This window comes from Abramis brama (assembly GCF_963993115.1).
Source record: "Abramis brama genome assembly, chromosome: 25".
Classification (NCBI taxonomy): Eukaryota; Metazoa; Chordata; class Actinopteri; order Cypriniformes; family Leuciscidae; genus Abramis; species Abramis brama.
Window position 1 is genome coordinate 5,608,121 of NC_139987.1, and position 21,129 is coordinate 5,629,249.

Genomic DNA, 21,129 nt, shown 5'->3' on the forward strand with positions numbered 1-21,129 from the left:
CTACAGCCTGTGCTTCCTTCCAGGTGACTGGCAACCAAAGCTTCTCTCTTCACCTAAAAGCTCCTGTAAGCCTGAGTGGGAAAGAGCTCTGGGCTGCAACAATGCTCCCTTTGTCTTGCACCAACACTCTACCTACCAGCCAACTCTTTGATTGCAAGCCAAGACAAACCACTGTGTTGGGTTACAGTTCTTGTAGCCAAACACCACGCTTGTGTTTAATATACTACAGTCTTTCTGCATTTTGCTTCCTGTCAATCAAAGCTGCGAGACTCAGTGGGTTTGGCCATTACTTCATTATGTAGAAAAAGAAGAGAGCATGTTTATTATGATCGGAAAATTATCCCGACACATAACGGCCGATGGTGAGATAAGGCAGGTGTGCTTCCAGAAAAGGGGGCGTGATGGAAGGGTTCTCCGCCTTTAGCGCCTCAGTCAGTGAGGTTATGAATCCCTTAATCCCCACATTTTCAAAGGTCACACGCTGATTTCAAGGATCACATGAAAGAGATGAAACTGTGACAGTGGGTCTGATATGAGAGGCTTTGAAAATGGGTTTTAAAGATGAAACAAAATGGGATCAAGTAGTTTTTGCATCTTGCACATTGACTATCCCACAAAAATAAGGCATTTCTGAGAGTTTCAGCAGCATTATAATATTTTAACTTTTGGTCATGCTCAGGGATTTACAGAAGCCCGATGAGGCCATGGATTATTATTTTTTTTCTTTCTTGTTTTCTCGTTATCAAAAATTAATTTTCTTGTGAACAGGTGGCAGTATAGTACTGAATATAACTGATGGGGTGTGGTATATCCACCTTACAGTGTTAGTTCACACTGGCCCAGATTGTGCGCGTCTGAAACAGAGAGAGTGAAGACCTTACTTCGAGCTATAATTTGTGCAGTATTGTGTGTGTTACTAACAAGTAATTAACTTAAAAATGTTAAATGCTTGAATCAATATGATTATTTTGCTTGAAAGTGTAGGCCTATGTGTTATCGTTACGTTAACTGCTAGATGCATGACTCTTCACAGTTTCACTTCCGCAATAGCATTCGGTGTGATTCTAAAACTAATGTTGATATCACTGTATAGTATTCAGTTTGCACCCTTCTTTACGACGCCATTTTAATCAGCGCAGTCTTAGTAACTGTGTCATTAGTTTACCTCACTGTCACTGTTTTTAGAAATCTGGATATTTTGCACCTCTTTAAATGGAAGAGCATGGCTCGAAGGCAGAAGCCAGTGTAACGCACATGATATCAGTCACAGCCTATCCTATATGACGAATAACAATCACCAAAAATATCCCAGTGCTGTGTGTTTCAGAATCAAACAATCATTGTATAAAGCAGTGGTTCTCAACTCCAGTCCTCGGGACCCACTGCTCTGCACATTTTGTATGTCTCTCTTATCTGACACACTCAGTTCACACTCAGTTCAGTTCATGGAGTCTCTCTTAACGAGCTGATGATCTGATTCAGGTGTGTTAAATAAGGGAGACATAAAAAATGTGCAGAGCAGTGGGTCCCGAGGACTGGAGTTGAGAACCACTGGTATAAAGAACAACTTTTGATCACAAGAAAATTAAGTTTTATTATGTCGTGATCACGTGAAAACAACTTTTGTTAGGTCAAGATCACGAGAAAACAAAGAAAAAAGATTATCCATGGCCTTGTAGGGTTTCCGTTGGGATTCGATCAAACTCCTCAACTAAAATAGTAAACTTTGGCACGTAACTTGTCCTACACTGTTTTTGCTACAAAAGTGAATTTACTATACACTTAATTTACCAGCTTAAACAAAACACAGGGACAAATATTTTGTGTCAGTATTAGCTGTATTACTTCGTGAGATTTTATTTATATATGATCATTTTCAACAAATGCATTTTAGTCATTCACAACATATCCGTACTGATTAGTGGCCGATATTACAGATTACAGAACATTTACGCGACAACAGCGTTTTGGGGGCCTGAAAACGAAAACTTTTGAAAACGGGTTTCAAAGTGCCTGTTTTTGAAAATGATACCGCTATCGTCTCTGTGTAAACTACAAAAACTTGAATTTGTGAAAAGGATGACCTCATGCACATGCATATTACGTGTTCAGTCTATAGGAGTGTAGAGTTTCTTTACGAAGTGACATCGCCATCTACTGGCCTGACAGGAATAATACAGCATTTTAGTCGCTTTTGGGGATCCGTGTGAACGGGGACCATTTAACACTGTTGTCACATGTACGCAAAACTTTTCATAAATGCAACGGAAAAACTTTTCCGTTTTTTTAACGTAATTGTTGTGTAACGTATCCTTAATATAGATGATTTATCGGTTATCAGCCACAACATGAATATTAATTATTGGCTCAACAAGCACGTAAAATTGGGACTTGGAGGTGGACTTTTTTTTTGTTCAATAAGTAACGACATTTCAACTACCCAGGATACCCTAGTAACCCCATAGCAACGTCCTAACAACCATTCACAGCACCCTAACATCATTGCAGACCGTTTTGAACAGGCAAACAATAAAAATCTCAGTCAGTACTACTTTGCACATTATTAAATATGAAAAAGAACTGGCCCTTCACTGAATTAGACAGCTTATACCTTCAAGCCATTATTTGCAGTACCACAGAAATATGCTACTCTTTTTCAGGGATTCATCAACCTCATTTGTTTCAGAATTTTCCAACCAACCCTGAGCAGGGTCTCTGTTTTTGTAATTGAGCAAAATAAATGCAAGGATGAAATGAAGCATCTTTGAGCACAGAGAAAAGTCAACAATAGCTCTCTAAGAAAGCACTGCATCGACAGAGACGTCCAAACAGTTTTCACAGAAAGAGAAATACTCCAGAAGCACGTTTACAATGAATTTCTCTAATGTAAGACACGGTCTCTCAGGAGCAGCAGTGCTGGGGTTGCCAGGTTGGCAGGAGGGAGCCGTTTTCCCCTGCTGTGGCAGAGTAATTTGATTTTTGAGTCAGAAATCTCCTTCACCTTGAGGGACCTGGCTGTGTCCACTGAAGCGGATCCACTGAGGACGAGGAGCAACTGTGCCACAGTTCTGGTCCACTGCAGGTGCCACTGCTTTTTAGAAACTTCAGGAGTCAGACGTCTGGTCAACCAGCAACACGCTGAGATCACAATGAGCTGACTGACAAAGAAAAACCTCAGTATATTCAACTATTATTGTGGACTTTATGTATTTTTGCTTTGTGGATAGCGCCAAAAATAAATTTTGCAGTTACCAATACTAGTAATAGCCAATTAGACTGCTAAAACATGCTACAAGAAGTTTAACTCCCTTTAAAACTCCAAAGCAATTTCTGTTACATTTACTCAATAACATATACTAGTAAATGACTAACTACAATAGTTTTATGCAATCAAAGGTTATTGATATTTTGCCTGTTTATTTCCTAAATACATATCTGTGAAAATGCTGCTCATTCTTGGATTCAATCATCACAGTTTTATTTAAATGTTGCTCTTGGCTCTGTATAAATGTAGACATGCGTCAAATCTGCAAAAGGTTCTTTTAACTAATGCAAAACAAAGATGTTTTAGCAAGAGGAGTCCGTTTATTTTGTGCTAACTGAACAAGAATACTCTAAACACGTTCCTAACAAAAGTTGTTTTGTTCGATTCTGGCTACGATATGGACGTCTGAGACAAATTTTGTGAATCCTAATCCTAAAAGATTCCTCTGATCCTTGGCCAGAATCTGAAGTCTTTGATCGCTAGTTTGACATGTTCACCGACAGCCAATTAATGACCGTTGCGATCAGATCTTACCTCTGATGAAATTCTGGCAGTGTCAGAAGTTGAGGCACAGTCCTACAATGTGGCTTTTCTTATGGCGACCGTCAAATCAAAAACCAATAGGAGCAAAGAACCTGATGACAATTAGTGAGACAACAACAAACCACCACTTGCTCCACACACATCGTTTTTTTATTTGTTTGTTTTTTCAGTTTTCTTTTCAAGAGATAAGCCATGATTTAAAATTAACGCTATAGATTATTTTAGTTTGCTAGCCAACATTCCTATCCCGCATGTAAATGCTGCTCACAATCACTGAACGTGTCACGGATTGACCGTTTTTAACGAGTCTTGACAGTCTGACATTAAAGTCAACTGAGATCTTACAGTGTGACACGGCTGACAGTGAGGATCAAGTCTGACAAGCAAGAATCGTAAAGGACTATTATAAATCCTACAGCGTGCACCCGGCTTTACTTAGATACATCTATTTGTTCAAAACATGTTGTCCCAACTTCATCTGAACAAACAATTTTACATTGCACAATGTTGTGTAATTTCCCAGCATACATTGCAGCTTAAAAAAAAACATGGTAACTATTGTTAAATATGATGATTTGTATGCTGTTGCAGCTGCCACTGTTAGCTGCCATGTGGTTCAGAGTTCATATTTTTACTAAACTAACATTTGTTGATGATTTGTGTTTGAGATTTCTGTGGTGAAGTATGTGCATCTCACTGAAACGGTTGGGTTTAATATATTTGACAAACAGGGTAATACGTTTGCCTCTAGTTTTAAGAGGCAAATCAAACGTAAAGGTGAAAGAACGAGGTTTGTAGCTCTTTGCATGACTTAATTTTTTATTTTTAAAGTTCAATAGACTGCTTTTTTATTCATTAAATGAATATTTTTAAGTTGTCAGATGTTAGTCCAGTTAATAAACTGATAGTAATGGGTTATAGAGTGATGCAGATATGACGGGGTCTCTCATATGAGCTTTGAGTTCTTAAGATGATGTGTCAAGTTAAAATAGTTAAACTTTTAGAAACGTGTTTGGTTCGAATCTGCTCTTCCTTGAAATGGACTTGTCGGCAAACAGTTCAGATGTTCAAGCGAAAATAAAAGACTAATTTTCCACATCCTTAATGCGTGCACATAATAACTGGTTTTGGTAAACACGCATTTAAATATCATAATATAAACTCTACACTAGTGTCCAATATCACTAAAGTACCAAATCTTTTTATTTTTATTTTTTATTAACTGTGCATATTAAGTGCAAAAGTCTCTTTCTGGTTGTCAGACACGATGCTGACTGGAAAAAGACTATGCATTTCAAAGTAGGGATTGATCATGAGTGTTTAAAATCAGTCAACCAATCAGTTTCCAATTTACTGGCCATGTAGAAACTAATAAAACATTAATAATGGTTCAATTTATAAAATAAGTCAAAAATGTTAAGTGTTAGATTACTTAAAGTTGTCATATTAACATGGAAAGGGAAATTCTATTAAAAAGGTTCAGGGCTTCAGCCCAGTTTAGGAGAACACAAAGAACACATAAAACATTTTGTGACACTAAAGCCAAAGGAACTCATCCGCATCCCTGGAGAGAATGTGCGTCTGATCCTACAGACCAACAGTGCCTTCTGCTGGACACACTTGAAATGCTCTATCCACAGCACATTCAGCTCCTGCTCCTGCTCCTGGAGGACCAGCATCCGGCAGAGTTTAGCTCCAACACTCCTGCCTGATAGAGTTTATTGATCCCGAAGTCCTTGATTAGTTGGCTCAGGTGTGTTGGAGCTAAACTCTTCAGGCCGTTGGTCCTCCAGGATGTCCAAAGGTAACTGAATTGAAAACCCCCAGAACACTGATCCTGATACTGTTCGTTACTCGGACTCACTCTCCCAGTTTAAAACTAGATTAAAGACGCATCTTTTCAGCCAGGCATTCATATAATATTGTTAATCTCACAGTTTCAAACTACAATCCGGCCTCTAGTTCATAAATGCCAGAGGAGAACTGGCCCCGACTGAGCCTGGGTTCTCCCAAGGTTTTTTTTTTCTCCATTAGGTCACCTGATGGAGTTTTAGGACACCATTAGGTCACCTGATGGAGTTTTAGGACACCATTAGGTCACTTGATGGAGTTTTTCGGTTCCTTGCCACTGTTGCCTTTGGCTTGCTCAGTTGGGGATATTTTGGGGATATTTAATTTTATTCTATCAATCAATAAATTCCACTAGAAACAAACTTTGTTGTATTATTATTATTTTTTTTTTTATTATTATTATTATTTTTTTTTAATACTGTGAAGCTGCTTTGATACAATCTGTATTGTGAAAAGCGCTATACAAATATACTTGATTTGATTTGATTTGATTTGATGCTAGTACACCAGGGACTGCTTCAGGCTCACTATAGAGACTTTTGGCACAGGTTTATGCTTTATCCTATACCTATCCAATTTTTTCTTTAAGACTGTTCATGGCTTTTAAATCAATTGCTAGTGGGTCATACTAGAACTTAAAGTCCCTCTGTAGTCAGTCATTTTATACCTTAAAACTCATCTTTGATCACCAAAATTACATATTTAAAAGTTTTTTCTTTGAAAAATGATTTCTTCATGCCTTAAAATAGCTTGAATGTAACTCTACACCCTTGCCTCATTTAGTATATGCAGTTCTATGAATATGCAAATTAGCCCCGCCTCCACTCACTCGCACCAGCTCAGAGATCCACTCGTTGACGATCACACGTTGACCTTACAAGGTAGTTTGTGACGTCAGAAACACCAGCGATTTCAAACCGTGTTTTTGTGACCATCTTTGGTTCACTGCAGTTTTAAGGAGAAAATACTCAGCAAATGATGTTGATTTGTGAATTTGTACATGGTTTGTCTTAAAGCATTTTAAAAACACCACATAGACACATAAACAACATTAAAAGCTTGATTTTCACCACAGGGGGACTTTAAGACACTGTCTTAACATAATGGCTATGTTTATGCAACCGGCCCCTGATTGGTCAGCTGGATCCGTGTGTTGTGATTGGTCAACTGCTTCCACCATGAGTTTCAACACACTACTAATTAACTCAACCAGGCCCCACCCCTTTATTCTGCATATGCCTTGGGTGGGAATTATTTAAATGAGGTATATTGTGACGTTGACACCATTACAAGAGAACTGAACTGAGCTGGACGATTACATCACTGTTTTCTTCAGATCGGCTATATATATATATATATATATATATATACACACTCACCTAAAGGATTATTAGGAACACCATACTAATACTGTGTTTGACCCCCTTTCGCCTTCAGAACTGCCTTAATTCTACATGGCATTGATTCAACAAGGTGCTGAAAGCATTCTTTAGAAATGTTGGTCCATATTGATAGGACAGCATCTTGCAGTTGATGGAGATTTGTGAGATGCACATCCAGGGCACGAAGCTCCCGTTCCACCACATCCCAAAGATGCTCTATTGGGTTGAGATCTGGTGACTGTGGTGTGGGGCCATTTTAGTACAGTGAACTCATTGTCATGTTCAAGAAACCAATTTAAAATGATTCGAGCTTTGTGACATGGTGCATTATCCTGCTGGAAGTAGCCATCAGAGGATGGGTACATGGTGGTCATAAAGGGATGGACATGGTCAGAAACAATGCTCAGGTAGGCCGTGGCATTTAAACGATGCCCAATTGGCATTAAGGGGCCTAAAGTGTGCCAAGAAAACATCCCCCACACCATTACACCACCACCACCAGCCTGCACAGTGGTAACAAGGCATGATGGATCCATGTTCTCATTCTGTTTACGCCAAATTCTGACTCTACCATCTGAATGTCTCAACAGAAATCGAGACTCATCAGACCAGGCAACATTTTTCCAGTCTTCAACTGTCCAATTTTGGTGAGCTTGTGCAAATTGTAGCCTCTTTTTCCTATTTGTAGTGGAGATGAGTGGTACCCGGTGGGGTCTTCTGCTGTTGTAGCCCATCCGCCTCAAGGTTGTGCGTGTTGTGGCTTCACAAATGCTTTGCTGCATACCTCGGTTGTAACGAGTGGTTATTTCAGTCAAAGTTGCTCTTCTATCAGCTTGAATCAGTCGGCCCATTCTCCTCTGACCTCTAGCATCAACAAGGCATTTTCGCCCACAGGACTGCCGCATACTGGATGTTTTTCCCTTTTCACACCATTCTTTGTAAACCCTAGAAATGGTTGTGCGTGAAAATCCCAGTAACTGAGCAGATTGTGAAATACTCAGACCGGCCCGTCTGGCACCAACAACCATGCCACGCTCAAAATTGCTTAAATCACCTTTCTTTCCCACTCTGACATTCAGTTTGGAGTTCAGGAGATTGTCTTGACCAGGACCACACCCCTAAATGCATTGAAGCAACTGCCATGTGATTGGTTGATTATATAATTGCATTAATGAGAAATTGAACAGGTGTTCCTTATAATCCTTTAGGTGAGTGTATATATATATATATATTAACTAAATAACTTTTTTATAACAAAAATGAACCACCAGATCACTGAACTTACTTAAGCTGGACTATGACACTATTTTCTTCTAGATCTGCTGTACAGGCGAAACAAACTTTGTTGCATTATTTTCCTGTTATCACTGTAAAGCTGCTTTGAAACAATCTGTATTGTAAAAAGTCTGTATTGTCGTTATTACACACTAAAGACAGTTAAACATGTCAAAAAGCATATAAGGTCCTCTTTACCATAATAACTTCTAGTAGTAATCACCACATGACATCGCTCATTTGCTGTCAACTCAACTCACAAACACACACTGAAAACAAATGATTCCAGCTGTGTGAATGACGTTTCAGAAGTACAATTCACAAGTATTATTAAATACTGAATGTCAACTGTGTAATAAGAGGAAAGGACATCATCAGAGGAGAACTCATGCTAAGACGAATGGCATTACCTGCGAGAGGTCTTCTTCACCATGTCTTGATTGGTCTTCTCCTCATCCGTCTTTTCTTTCTTCAGTTTCTTTGCAATGTTCTCTCGGACCTTCTCTCTCTCCAGTTCACGATCGCTGTCGTCCTCCACATCATCGTCTGCATCATCTCCGCCACTTTGGTTCCTTTACATACAAAAAAAATAATTATATATATATATACACATTTATATATAGTTGAAAAACCTAAACTCAACGAAAATTAGAAATGCTGCCTTAGCAATAAACTAAAATAAGTTGAAGCACTAAAATCATTAAATGAAAATAAATAAAACTAACTAAAACATAGCGAATATGTAACGCTACATAACGAAATGACTAAAATTAACATTAAAAACTACAAATATAAAAATAAAATGTAATTCAAAATATTATTATTATTATTTATTTTTTTACATAAATATGGATTACATCTGCATGATTAAGATAATGTATCATCAATATATCATGTCATTACTATTCATGTGAAGACGGAGGGATTTTTTTCCTGACCTGTCAACGACTGGAACAGAGCTTAACTTGGGATCATCCTTCAGCAGGTCATGACTGCTTTTGCTTTTCCCTTTCATGGTCTGCAAGAGAGGACATGTTAAATGCACCTGCTGCTCGTTTTCCCACACATGAATATTCACCTCCATAGAGGAATATCTGTCACTGGACACAAGGCTACCTGGCTGACTTGTTTGACCATCTCCTCCTCTTCCTCGGCCTCCTCTCCAAACGACAACAAGCTGAAGTTCCTATAATAAAACCTTCCTGGTTAACACTACATTGTGGAAACATCATTGTACAGCATCAAAATTACAAACTTAAACAAAACAAAAAAAATAATCATAAGTTTAAAAAAAAACAGATCATATAATAATGATGGACCCTTTACTTTCTGTAAATATATGGGATTTTTAACATCCTTTTTTTAAAAGTCTGATTGTTTTTGATAAGATTGACAATCTACATGATTTGATGTATCATTCATGTTTGTGGTTCCAAGTTCAGAATGATTTCTGAAAGTTTAATGTTCAGAGAATGTGATGCTTGCAAGAATCATAGTAATCACGATTATTGTTAATTAAATATAAATTTAACCTAAAAATATAAAATTAAAATTTATATATAAATATTTAAAAAATGTATAAAAATGGCAAAAGCACAAGGCAAAATTAAAAGTAAAAAGAAAACTGAAAATACACTAATAAAAGCTCATTTAAAATTTGAATCAATAATAATAGTATATAAATGGTATAAAATAGTTTTTTTTTCTCCCTATAGTTATTAGTCAAAGTCTTTACAAGTCAAAGAGGTTGAGAACCACTGGACAGACGTTAAATGCATTGTGAATGTCATGTTGTCTTTGATGCTGGTCTCTAATACATGAAAGAAAGAAAGAAAGAAAGAAAGAAAGAAAGAAAGAAAGAAAGAAAGAAAGAAAGAAAGAAAGAAAGAAAGAAAGAAAGAAAGAAAGAAAGAAAGAAGTGTGACATACTTGGTTGCTTTGGACTGTGATTTCTTCCCTTCTTCTTTGTTTTTTACTTTTTTGACTTTCATTTCACGCGGAATGATGTCCTCAAAGGCCGAGTGCAAGACCTGTGTAAGAGTGTAAGAGCAGTCAAGACTGCATATGGAAAGAAAGGTCAAATTGAAATGGTAAAGCCAATTCAGGGGACAGAAACAAACCTCTGCGGTTCGGATTTTGTGTGGGTTGAGTGGCCGTTCATCACTGTTACACTCCACATCTGCTAACCTGAGCATGTTATACACAGTATCTCCTGTGACCTGCAGCCAAAATCACAACAGACAAACTCACACACATGACAAAGAGGGAATTCAAGAGGGCATTTAACAAAATAAAACATTGATCAATATTAAGTGATAAATGAGTAAGACTTAAAGAAATAGTTCACCCAAAAATTAAATGTCTTTTACTGTACACTACCGTTCAAAAGTGTAGGGTCAGTAAGATTTTACAACGTTTCTTAACACTTTAGTTTAGGGTCCAGTTCTCACTTTGAACTAGTTTCTAATTAGCATGCATATTACTAGGATATTATATATATATATATATATATATATATATATATATATATATATATATATATATATATATATATATATATATCACAGAGAGGGACAGAATCACTCTCAAGAACGTTTTCGTTCACTGTTCCTTTGCTGGTGGAATGATCTTCCCTAACCCTATCCGTACAGCCGAATCCCTGACAATTCACAAGAAACAGCTGAAAACTCATATCCTTCATGAGCACTTAACTGCATTCTGCTGAAAAACCCTCTTTGTCTATGCCTTCACTGTTTCTGAGTTCCTCTCTGTTCTAGCTTGTTCTATTCTGCAGATAATGCAGAAATGTAATGTTTTTTATTGTAATATATTTTAAAATGTAATTTATTTCTGTGATCAAAGTTGCAAAGTTGAAGTCAAAGTATCATTACTCCAGTCTTCAGTGTCACATGAATCCTTCAGAAATCATTCTAATATGATGATTTGAAGATCAAGAAACATGATTATTATCTGATTATCAATGTTGAAAACAGTTGTGCTGCTTCATATTATATTTGTGAAAACAATGATAATTATTTTTTAAGGATTCTTTCAAAAGAACAGCATTTATTTGAAATAGAAATCTTGTGTAACATTATAAATGTCTTTACTGTCTTTTTTGATCAATTTAATGAATCCTTGCTAAATAAATGTATTACATTTCTTTCAACAAAAAAAATATATATATATCATCCTAACCCCAAACATTTGAACGGTAGTGTATTTTGCAGAAAGTCCTAGTCTGTTTTCATTTTTGAGTGAACTTTCCCTTCAAATGGGTCATAAAGGCTTAAACTGCAAGCACAAATCTTGAACACTTTGTGAAACATCACCTTTCCAAAAATGGTGTGTTTGTTGTTAAGTTCATCAGCCCGTCCAAGAGTGAAGAAGAACTGGCTCCCATTATCATGAGGTCCAGCGTTTGCCATGGCAACCAAACCTCTCCGGTTGAAGCGCAATCTGGAGTGAAATTCATCCTGCATTGGAAAAGATAAACTGTTTAATACTACAGTAACATTTACAATGCTTTCCTTTCCTGCATAATCCTATAAGATCATTACAAATCACACTGTCCGACATGGATCTAATAAACTTGGGAACGACATGTATGAAGACTGTGTCAACGTTCGTCTTTGAACCTCTCTCACTGTCCGACGTTTAGGAGCCACGACCACAGAAATCGCCACGATTGCTCATCTTTTGTCTGGGACGGCCCAAAATCATACAATGTGTACCAGGCATTACACAAACATAGGTCTCTAATTGTATGTTAATATTAAACATCATGAATTTCATTTTGAAAATAACCAACTCGTCACAAAAGTCAAGACCAACCTTGAAAGGGCGCCCGTAGATGGACTCCCCGCCTGTTCCTGAGCCCGTCGGATCCCCTCCTTGAACAATGAATTCTGGCACCACGCGATGAAAGACTGTGCCATCATAGTAACCTGCAAAACAGAAGCAATGTTTATGAAGAACAGTTTTGATTAAAAAACTGGCATCGTGACAAATTCCTTACATTTTATATCTGCATATTTTAGAGTATGACGCCACTTACCCTCCATACAGAGCTGAGTGAAGTTCCTACATGCCTTCGGTGCTTCCTTAGACCACAGCTCTATATCAATGTCACCTGCCGTGGTCTTCAGCAACACCTAGATAGATAGATAGATAGATAGATAGATAGATAGATAGATAGATAGATAATCAACATGATCAAAACTTTACTGGAACACCTGTTGTGCACGTTCTACTACATGTTTTCTATCATCTGAATATCTATTGATATTTTGCAGTGAAACTTTTAATGTTTAATCTTTAACATTTATGTTGTTAATATTTTAAGATGAACATTAACTGGACTGAAGCGACCATTGTATAAAATGTGAGTATCTATCAAATAAGATACATCAGGCTTTTGAGGATTGTTATTTGTTCATCTTTTAGTCATAATTGTATTGCATTGCATTGCATTATATGTTTTGCCCCCCAAAATAAAAACCACAGAGCTTTGATCGTAAAACTAGGCATTTAAATAATATCTTAAAGACAGATATTAATTGGGAGTTATAGACTGATATTATGCATTTTATTTAAGCATATGCTATACAGTTATAAAGATTTCATTGATTTACATAATATTCAGAATTTCGTCTTACTTCTTGGATTTATAAATTTCTCATTTTTTGCTCAGATTGGGCCTCTGAATAAAGCTGAGGTGTTTTTAGTATGAGCTGCATGCATATTCTCCTGTATCATACTGTATGATGAATCATGCCTGATGTATCAAATGTGATTCAAAACATAAACAAAAATGATCAAATAAGTAAATAAATACATTTAAATAAACTACTTCTTTTGTTTCCATGGAATATTGATTCGTTGCTTGATAATTGCTTATATGAACAACTAAAAGAGAAGTTAGACACAGAACGTATCATTGTATTCATTATTTTCCATGAATATGAGTTTGAGATGATGTTAAAACTCACCTTTCCATTAGTGGGTGGCTCTTGAATATATATGTTGCTCATCTTTAACGCGTGTTATTATTTAGGGTATATTTCTCTCAAAACTGTTTCATTGGTTGATAGAAAAGTAAAAAATATACGGAGATATTAGAAGAACATAAGCACGTCTGACAAATATGAACTATTCTCTCCTGTGATGTTTACAAGCGGATCCTGTCATGCCGCCAGACAGTCTCGATCACTCGCTCTTCTTCGACCTTATCGCCCCCTATCGTCTTCTTCTTCTTCTTCTTTTGGTTTTATGGCGGGTTGCGAACCAACTTCAAAGGCGCATACCGCCACCTACTGTGATGGAGTGTGAAGAGAATGATCTAATTTCTAAATCCTATAATATAACCCACAATTCTTGATGAATTTTATAACTACATTTATCTGTTTCCTTGAATTTGGACTATCATTTAATATATTAGTTATATTGAATTCCCGGCACCCTACTGCTTGAAGATCTTCCTTAAGAATCCTCCTTTCTTCTTCATATGCTTTACATTCCTTAAAAACATGTTCTACCGTCTCATCTAACAAACAAACCTCACATAAACCTGTGTTGTGCTTTCCTATAATGTATAAAGTGTAATTTAAATTAGAATGTCCTGTTCGTAAATGTGTAAAAATAATTTGTTCTCTTCTACTTATATTGAGACTTATTTTGCTTTTCTTTACCGTTTTTTGAATCCTATAAAAATACCGCCCCTTATGACATGTATCCCAATCTGTCTGCCATTTCCTATTGCACGCTTCTAAAATTAACTGTTTACCTTCTGCTCTACTAAGTGATATGTTTATATTTGGTTCTTCCATTTTTAATGATTCTTTTGCTACTTTGTCTGCTTCCTCATTCCCTTGAATTCCCATGTGTGCTGGTACCCACATAAATCGAATTATAATTCTCATTTGTGTTAAACTGTACAACCTGATCATGATTTCTATTAAAATGTCAGTTCTATTTGTTTCAGAGGACTGTAGACTCTTAAGAACAGCCATTGAATCAGTGCATATTATTACTTTATCAGGTCTAACTTCATAGACCCACTCAAGTGCCATTAAAATCGCTATCATCTCACCCGTATATATTGATGTACCATTTGTTATTCTTCCAGCCTTTTTCACCTCAAACTCTGTAACATAGAAGGCAGCCCCTGTCCTCCCATTATCTACATTCTTTGATCCGTCTGTGTATATTTGAAGAAATGAATAATGTGTGTTTTTGATATATTCACTTACATATGTAATTAAACTAACAGCTTCACTCATTTCCCTTTTATTCTCGTGTAATTGTGTATCTATTTCAGGTTGTGCTAGTAACCAAGGTGGAATTGGGGACATTATCACTACTGGAGCAAATGATATCAAATCTAAACCACCTTCAGTAACCCACCCCTTTATTTTCCAAGCAAATCCTTTACCAGTTACATTTAAAATTTCCCAGCAGTCATTCAGGACTTCCCTTACAGGATGATTATCCCTTTGTCCCTGAAGATTTATCCAGTATGCCATAGCTAATTTCTGTCTTCTTATATATAATGGCATTTGTGATGTTTCTACTTGCAATACTGCAATTGGCGTGGTTTTAACTGCTCCTATAATAAGTCTTAATGCCTTAGCTTGCATGACATCTAGTTTCTTTAGCAACGTTGATGATGCTGACTCATAAACAATGCATCCATAATCTAGTGTTGATCGCATAAGACCAACATAAATGCCCTTTAATGACTGTTTGTCAGCCCCCCAGTCTTGTCCTGCTACTGCCCTCATTAGGTTTAAAACCTTAGCACATTTCTTTAATATATAATCTATTTGATCCTTCCAAGTTAATTTATCATCAAACCACAATCCTAGATACTTATATTTTGACACCTTCTCTAAAGAAGCCCCATATAATTTTAACCTTTTCTCCCCTTTAATTTTCTTCCTTGTAAATATCTGATAACATGTTTTAGATATTGAAAATTTGAAACCCCATTCGACTGACCACTTTTCAACTATTTCTATGGCTTCCTGAATTTTATCTATATTAAAAGATATATTCCTTCCTCTTTTCCACATGATTCCATCATCTGCATATAATCCAGTGCTAATTCCTGGTGCCACATTTCCAAAAATATCATTTATCATAATATTAAATAAGATAGGGCTAATTACACTTCCCTGAGGTGTTCCATTTTCCACACTTTTGATCTGAGATACTTCACCACCGACTTGAACTTGAATTGTTCTGTCAAATAAAAAACTTAAAACCCAATTAAACATTCTTCCTTCTATCCCAATTCTCTTCATTTTAATAAGTAACCCTTCTTTCCATAACATGTCATATGCTTTTTCCATGTCAAAATAAACTGCCACTAATCCCTCTTTAACTGCTATAGCTTTTTTTATATCCGTTTCCAGCTTTACCAAAGCATCTAATGTTGATCGACCTTTCCTAAAACCATATTGATTAGGTGCCAATACTCCCTTACTCTCAAGTATATAATTTAATCTATTTACAATCATTTTTTCCATTAGTTTACATAAATTTGATGTAAGTGCAATTGGCCTGTAATTCCCTGCTATCGATGCATCTTTACCTGGTTTAGCTATAGGAATTATTATTGCATGTTTCCATGACTTCGGCATTCTTCCTTCTACCCATATCTTATTATATAAATCCAATAATACTTTAAGTATTTTATCATTTGCATATTTAATCATAATATAATAAATTCCATCTTGTCCAGGTGCTGATTGTTTTATCTTGTGTACTACTCTTTTAAGTTCCCATATTTTAAAATCATTATCTAATGCTCCTTCGCCATCAGGTCGTTTATTATAAATGTCCTGATGCTGATTTAAAATTTCCTGTCTTTTTATTCTGTAACTCTCATCAAGATTTTCTTTACTATGCGCTTTCTGAAAGGTTTTGACTAATAATTCTGCCTTATCCTTTTCTGTAACAGCTGTCCTTCCTTCTCCTGAAATTACTGGCATATTTCTGGTTTTATATATTCCAATCATTTTCTTTAACATAATCCATACCTCTCCTAATTCAGTTTCCTTCCCTATAGAACTACAATAATCTCTCCAGTATTTCTTTTTAACCTGTTTAATTGTTTTCCTTGCCTTTGCTCTTTCCCTTTGATATTCTATTACTGCTTCTGGTGTCAGTGTCCTTTTCAGCACTTTAAATGCTTTATTTCTGCTTTTAATTGATTTACTACATTCCTCGTTCCACCATGGAACAGCTTTTTTCTTCTCATTTCCTTCAACCTTTTGTATACTACCTTCTGCTGCTTTGATTAAAATCAAACTTAACTTTTTTGTACCCTTATCAATATCATCCTCTGTACTATAGCTCCTTAATTCTGACTCACATATTCTATTATACTTTTCCCAGTCAGCTTTCTCAAATTTCCATCTATATGGTTTTATCATCATACTCCTTTGCATTTCCAAACCCACTGTGCAAATTATTGGGAAGTGGTGCCCCCTATCGTCACGGAGGAAATGTTCATTTATCCTGTCAAAGACTTTTTACAGTCTATGGTCAAAGACTAGAATTCACATTACCGTTAGTAAACGGTAAAACCTGGGTATAATACAAGTGTAAATTCTTGCAGTCGTCTGTGGTCCATGGTACTTTTATCCGCGCTGTCAAGATGGACCAATCACATCCATTTGTTTTTACAAAGTAAAAACATTTACTTTAGTCTCTTTGATTTATTTATGATTTATAAATCATAGTATTTACTATTTTTAGGATGTATAGACCCTTTTACAGTTGGTAAACATGGTGACGTATTTGTGTGGGCGGGGCTTAGCTGGAGGCAGAAAGATCCCTCTGGCCGCTTCACTAACGCTAGTTTGCAAGTTTTGTTAGCTTGTTTTTTAACAATGACTGGAGAAAATCCGATTTTGTCTTAATGTGCAAGGTCACTCACTGTCCAGGACCGCGATTGTTATTTGCAAAAGTTAATTTTAACGGACGGAACCAGATGACCCTACACGCGCTCAGTCAATGGACGATCTGACAGGATTAACGTTAAAGCTACCTCCGGTTGAGTGGCCTGACTTCTACACCTACCCGATAGAGAAACCGAGGGTAAAGAGATACTGAGGGCATATATATATATTTAGATGCCTATAACTATGTGCTGAATGGTCATGTAAAGGTTCGTGTGGTACGATCCGCAGTTCTGCCTAGCCAGCGCCAAGAAGATGACAATGTAAAGAGTGACACTACGGTGCAATTTTAATGATATGAATATTTTCTAGAAATAAAAATTCCAGATATAGCATACTCATTTTTCATTGATTCTTGCACCCAACAACACAACAAGATGACATTTAATAATAAAAATAATAATTTAAGCTCCTTATTATGTAGCCGAATCTGTGCTGGTTTGTATTGGCCGCCTCCAGTTTTCCGTTTGTTTTGCCTCCAGCTAGCGCCGTGACGTAACTGTGACGTCGGCGCAAAAGGGGTCTATAATATTTGACAAACACATAAGAGTGATTTAACGGTCTGTAAGTGGAACCATAGTGTGTTCCGGGTGTTTCCAGCCGGAGCCTTTTACCAGACGGATTGAGTTCATTCTTTGAAAAGCGGCGGAACCAAAACAACGAGTTTCTTATTTTTTATTTTGCTCTGTTATACTTCAGACCAATAAACAGTAGAGTAACGTAGATAATGGCTGCCCAAGGTATGCTTTTGCAGATATTAATGGATTGTCCGCTAGTTTTAGTCATTGTAACGTTAGTCGATATGCTTCTGGATTGTTCTAGAAAGTATCACTTCACTTCATTATTGTCTTCATATGAGCTGTCGATTCACATCAAGCGCATATCTTTGCATGTCATACTTCATATTTTACACCAGTTGAGGGTTACTGTTAACTGACGATTTGTACGAATTCATGTAAACATGTTGTTTTGATATAATGCAGGCTGCTCGATGCTTTATAAACGGTGAGCCAGATCAATCCTGAAATCTCGTTAGATAAGGACGCTTTTATTAAATATCTTACGCAAACACGTTTTCTTCTAGCTGGGGTTGGTTTAACGTGTTCAAGAATTGACGTCTTGAGGTGATATAATCATTGAATTCCCTACCAACAGGTCCAAACAAAGACAACATCAGAGCTGGTTGTAAAAGATGTGGATATCGTGAGTATGACGATCAGTAAATGAACTATAATTCTGCTCTATCTATTTACAAAACATACTTATTATTTGAATTGTATTTTGGTACCTGTCTGTCTTCTACAGATAAAAACATGCATATGCATACAGTTTAAACAGTTTTGTCTGTCTGTCTATTTATCAATCTATCTATCTGTCTATTTATCTGTCTGTCTGTTTGTCTGTCTAGATGCGTAGATAGATAGATAGTATCTATCTACCTTCCTATCTATCTCTGTCTTTCTATCTGTCTATCTATATATCTGTCTGTCTATCTATGTATCTCTGTCTCTCTCTCTGTGTCTGTTTATCTGTCTGTCATCTGTCTGTCTGTCTGTCTTTTGGTCTGTCTGTCTGTCTGTCACATAAACATACATATAATTTTCAGTGTCGCTTGAATTGTATTTTGTCTTGTGTATATATTTGTCTGTATGTTAATTAATGTTCAGCCTCACCATATTCATAGTTTATCTCTTTTGTGTCATCCAATGTTTTCATCAGCCGGACACCTTACTTTTGAATGTCGTAATTTTGTTCGCGTGGATCCGAGGAAGGACATTGTTCTGGATGTGAGCAGCACTAGCACTGAGGAGAGTGACACGGAGGAGGAACAGGAAGCTGTCAGTAAAGACAAGATCTTCGGCAGCAGCCAATCAAAAGGTCCCTTCACTGTTTAGACTGAAATGCTTTTTATTTCCACTCCTGTCGTGGGTCTTTTTTTCATATTATATTAAGAATTTCACTGCTGAGGCTACGTCTACATTAATCCAGATACATTAAAAAAACAGTGTTTTCGTTTCAACACCGCTCTCCGTCCACACTAGCGTTTTACAAAAGTTTCTCATCCACCATAATATGTTTGGTCTAAAACTTATTTTTTGACACAGGACAGCAATTGCGAGTATATTTTCTGTCATCCTTGCAGAACTGTGATATGAAGAGTGTGCAAAGTAGCATATTTTATCAACTGTGTGAAAGTGAATAGCACATAACAGCACGTCATTGCTTTCAAATACCTCAGTTTTCACGGTCCACACTACAACGCCAAATTTACCCACTTGGGACAAAAATGCCATCTCAGTGTTGACGGAAGGCCAAAACGGAGAGAAAAAGATGCGTTTTCAAATGAAAATGTATTAATGTGAACAAGGCCTCAGATTACTGTCAGTTCTCATGATTTAGCAGTGATCATTTGTCACTGAATGATTCTGTGATTGATTGGAAACTTTGTACACAGGTTCTCATGAAGATACCAGAAAAGAAAAGCATAAAAAGAAAAGCAAGGACAGATCCCATCAAAAGACCAAAAAGAGGTACATATTTGATAAATCACTGCACTTCCTTGGAATTATTGGTATTAAAAAAAATTGTAAATGCCTCGTATAAATGCATTTTAGATGTTGCATTTAAAAATGTTTTATCAACGTATTGTTTGTTACGATTACAATCAACCATCTAAACTCGAATCAAAGTCGATGTGTTTTTACTATTTATTTGCTTTATTCTTTCAAATTGATAATGATGGGTTTGTTGTCTTCGTTTTTTCGTGTAGAAATACATTTATAATTGATATCTGGCGCTCGTAGTGCTTCATAAATATGTACATGCATAGATTTCGAAACATTTTAACATATGATACATTTTTCTGTTTTCATCTTTAGAATAGTGAAATCACATTTTTGTAAATGTTGTATGTCATTATTAACAGGTTTGATCGTATGTTTATGCTTTCATAACCTCAGGTCTCACTCATCAAGTGATGAGGAGGAGGAAGTGAACAAGAAGAAGAAAAAGCACAAGAGCCACAAGAAGAAAGGGAAAAAGGAGAAAAGGGAGAAAGAAAAGAAACACAAGAAAAAACAGAAAAAGAAAGACACAGGGTCGTCCTCCTCCGACAGCTCTACTGAATCTTCAAACACAGATTGAAGCCGAATAAGTTCATTAGTTTGAATCAGTTACAGGACCACACAATCACAGCCAAGCAAAAAAACTATTGTGAAGCTATAAAACACCTTCTACAGAGCCATTTGTACATAATTCTGCAACAGACACCTCTGATTGATGGTCTTTTTTGTGGTGTTTCTGTATTTTGTATATAAATGAAATGAAAACAACCCCAAATCGTTTTGGGTGAATACTTTTACCACACTTGTGTTTTTATAATGCTTTACTAAAACCGCTGAAATTATGACACATTTATTCAAAAATAAAGGGTCATGGGCAATTGTTTTTGCTTTTTTCTTAATCAAAAAATAGACATGCCAGAAAAATAACGTGTCAGAGTGGTGACTGGCAGCTATATTATACAGTTTAGCAGTCATTATACAAAATATTTCATGACCAATGACCAAGCAGGATCAAGTATTCCAGAAAGCCAATGAATAATAATGTTATCTCTATGTGACCTCACGTTTTCCTCTGGTTATCTTCGAGTATCTAGTTAACTCTTTCTGCTCATATCCAGAAGTGATATAAATAACCCAAACAGAAGGTTAAGCTGGTCTAAATAGCTCACATTCATATTTTCCTCTGCTTTAAATGCTTTATTATCCTTTATTCTGAGGGTGGAGCAGACATGCACTTTATCAGGGAAGGGAAGGAAATGACCCTTGTACACCGATGACGAAAC

At 36.4% G+C, this 21,129-nt stretch overlaps 2 protein-coding genes across 2 annotated transcripts in view; one reads left to right on the plus strand and one right to left on the minus strand.

The window, feature by feature from the left end:
- cwc27 (CWC27 spliceosome associated cyclophilin) overlaps window positions 1-13,572 on the minus strand; it is a 47,994-nt gene extending 34,422 nt beyond the window's left edge. The window contains exons 1-9 of the mRNA XM_084103639.1: window positions 13,308-13,572; window positions 12,374-12,470; window positions 12,151-12,263; window positions 11,649-11,792; window positions 10,437-10,535; window positions 10,246-10,346; window positions 9,433-9,502; window positions 9,255-9,334; window positions 8,727-8,888 (exon numbers count right to left, since the gene is read on the minus strand). Coding sequence (XP_083959765.1) covers window positions 8,727-8,888; window positions 9,255-9,334; window positions 9,433-9,502; window positions 10,246-10,346; window positions 10,437-10,535; window positions 11,649-11,792; window positions 12,151-12,263; window positions 12,374-12,470; window positions 13,308-13,349 — 908 coding nt within the window. The 5' untranslated portion in view covers window positions 13,350-13,572. The remainder of the gene's footprint in view (window positions 1-8,726; window positions 8,889-9,254; window positions 9,335-9,432; window positions 9,503-10,245; window positions 10,347-10,436; window positions 10,536-11,648; window positions 11,793-12,150; window positions 12,264-12,373; window positions 12,471-13,307) is intronic.
- A 4,222-nt stretch (window positions 13,573-17,794) lies between these two features.
- srek1ip1 (SREK1-interacting protein 1) lies at window positions 17,795-20,724 on the plus strand. The gene is made up of 5 exons (XM_084103640.1): window positions 17,795-18,022; window positions 18,438-18,485; window positions 19,002-19,160; window positions 19,738-19,813; window positions 20,243-20,724. The coding sequence occupies exons 1-5, from the start codon at window positions 18,010-18,012 to the stop codon at window positions 20,424-20,426; spliced, it is 480 nt and encodes a 159-aa protein (XP_083959766.1). The 5' UTR covers window positions 17,795-18,009; the 3' UTR covers window positions 20,427-20,724.
- The last annotated feature ends 405 nt before the right edge of the window (window positions 20,725-21,129 follow it).

Coding starts and splice junctions, on each gene's coding strand:
- srek1ip1 (XM_084103640.1), top strand. Junction 18,486..19,001: donor TTGTAAAAGATGTGGATATC/GTGAGTATGACG, acceptor TGTTTTCATCAG/CCGGACACCTTACTTTTGAA. Junction 19,814..20,242: donor CATCAAAAGACCAAAAAGAG/GTACATATTTGA, acceptor TCATAACCTCAG/GTCTCACTCATCAAGTGATG.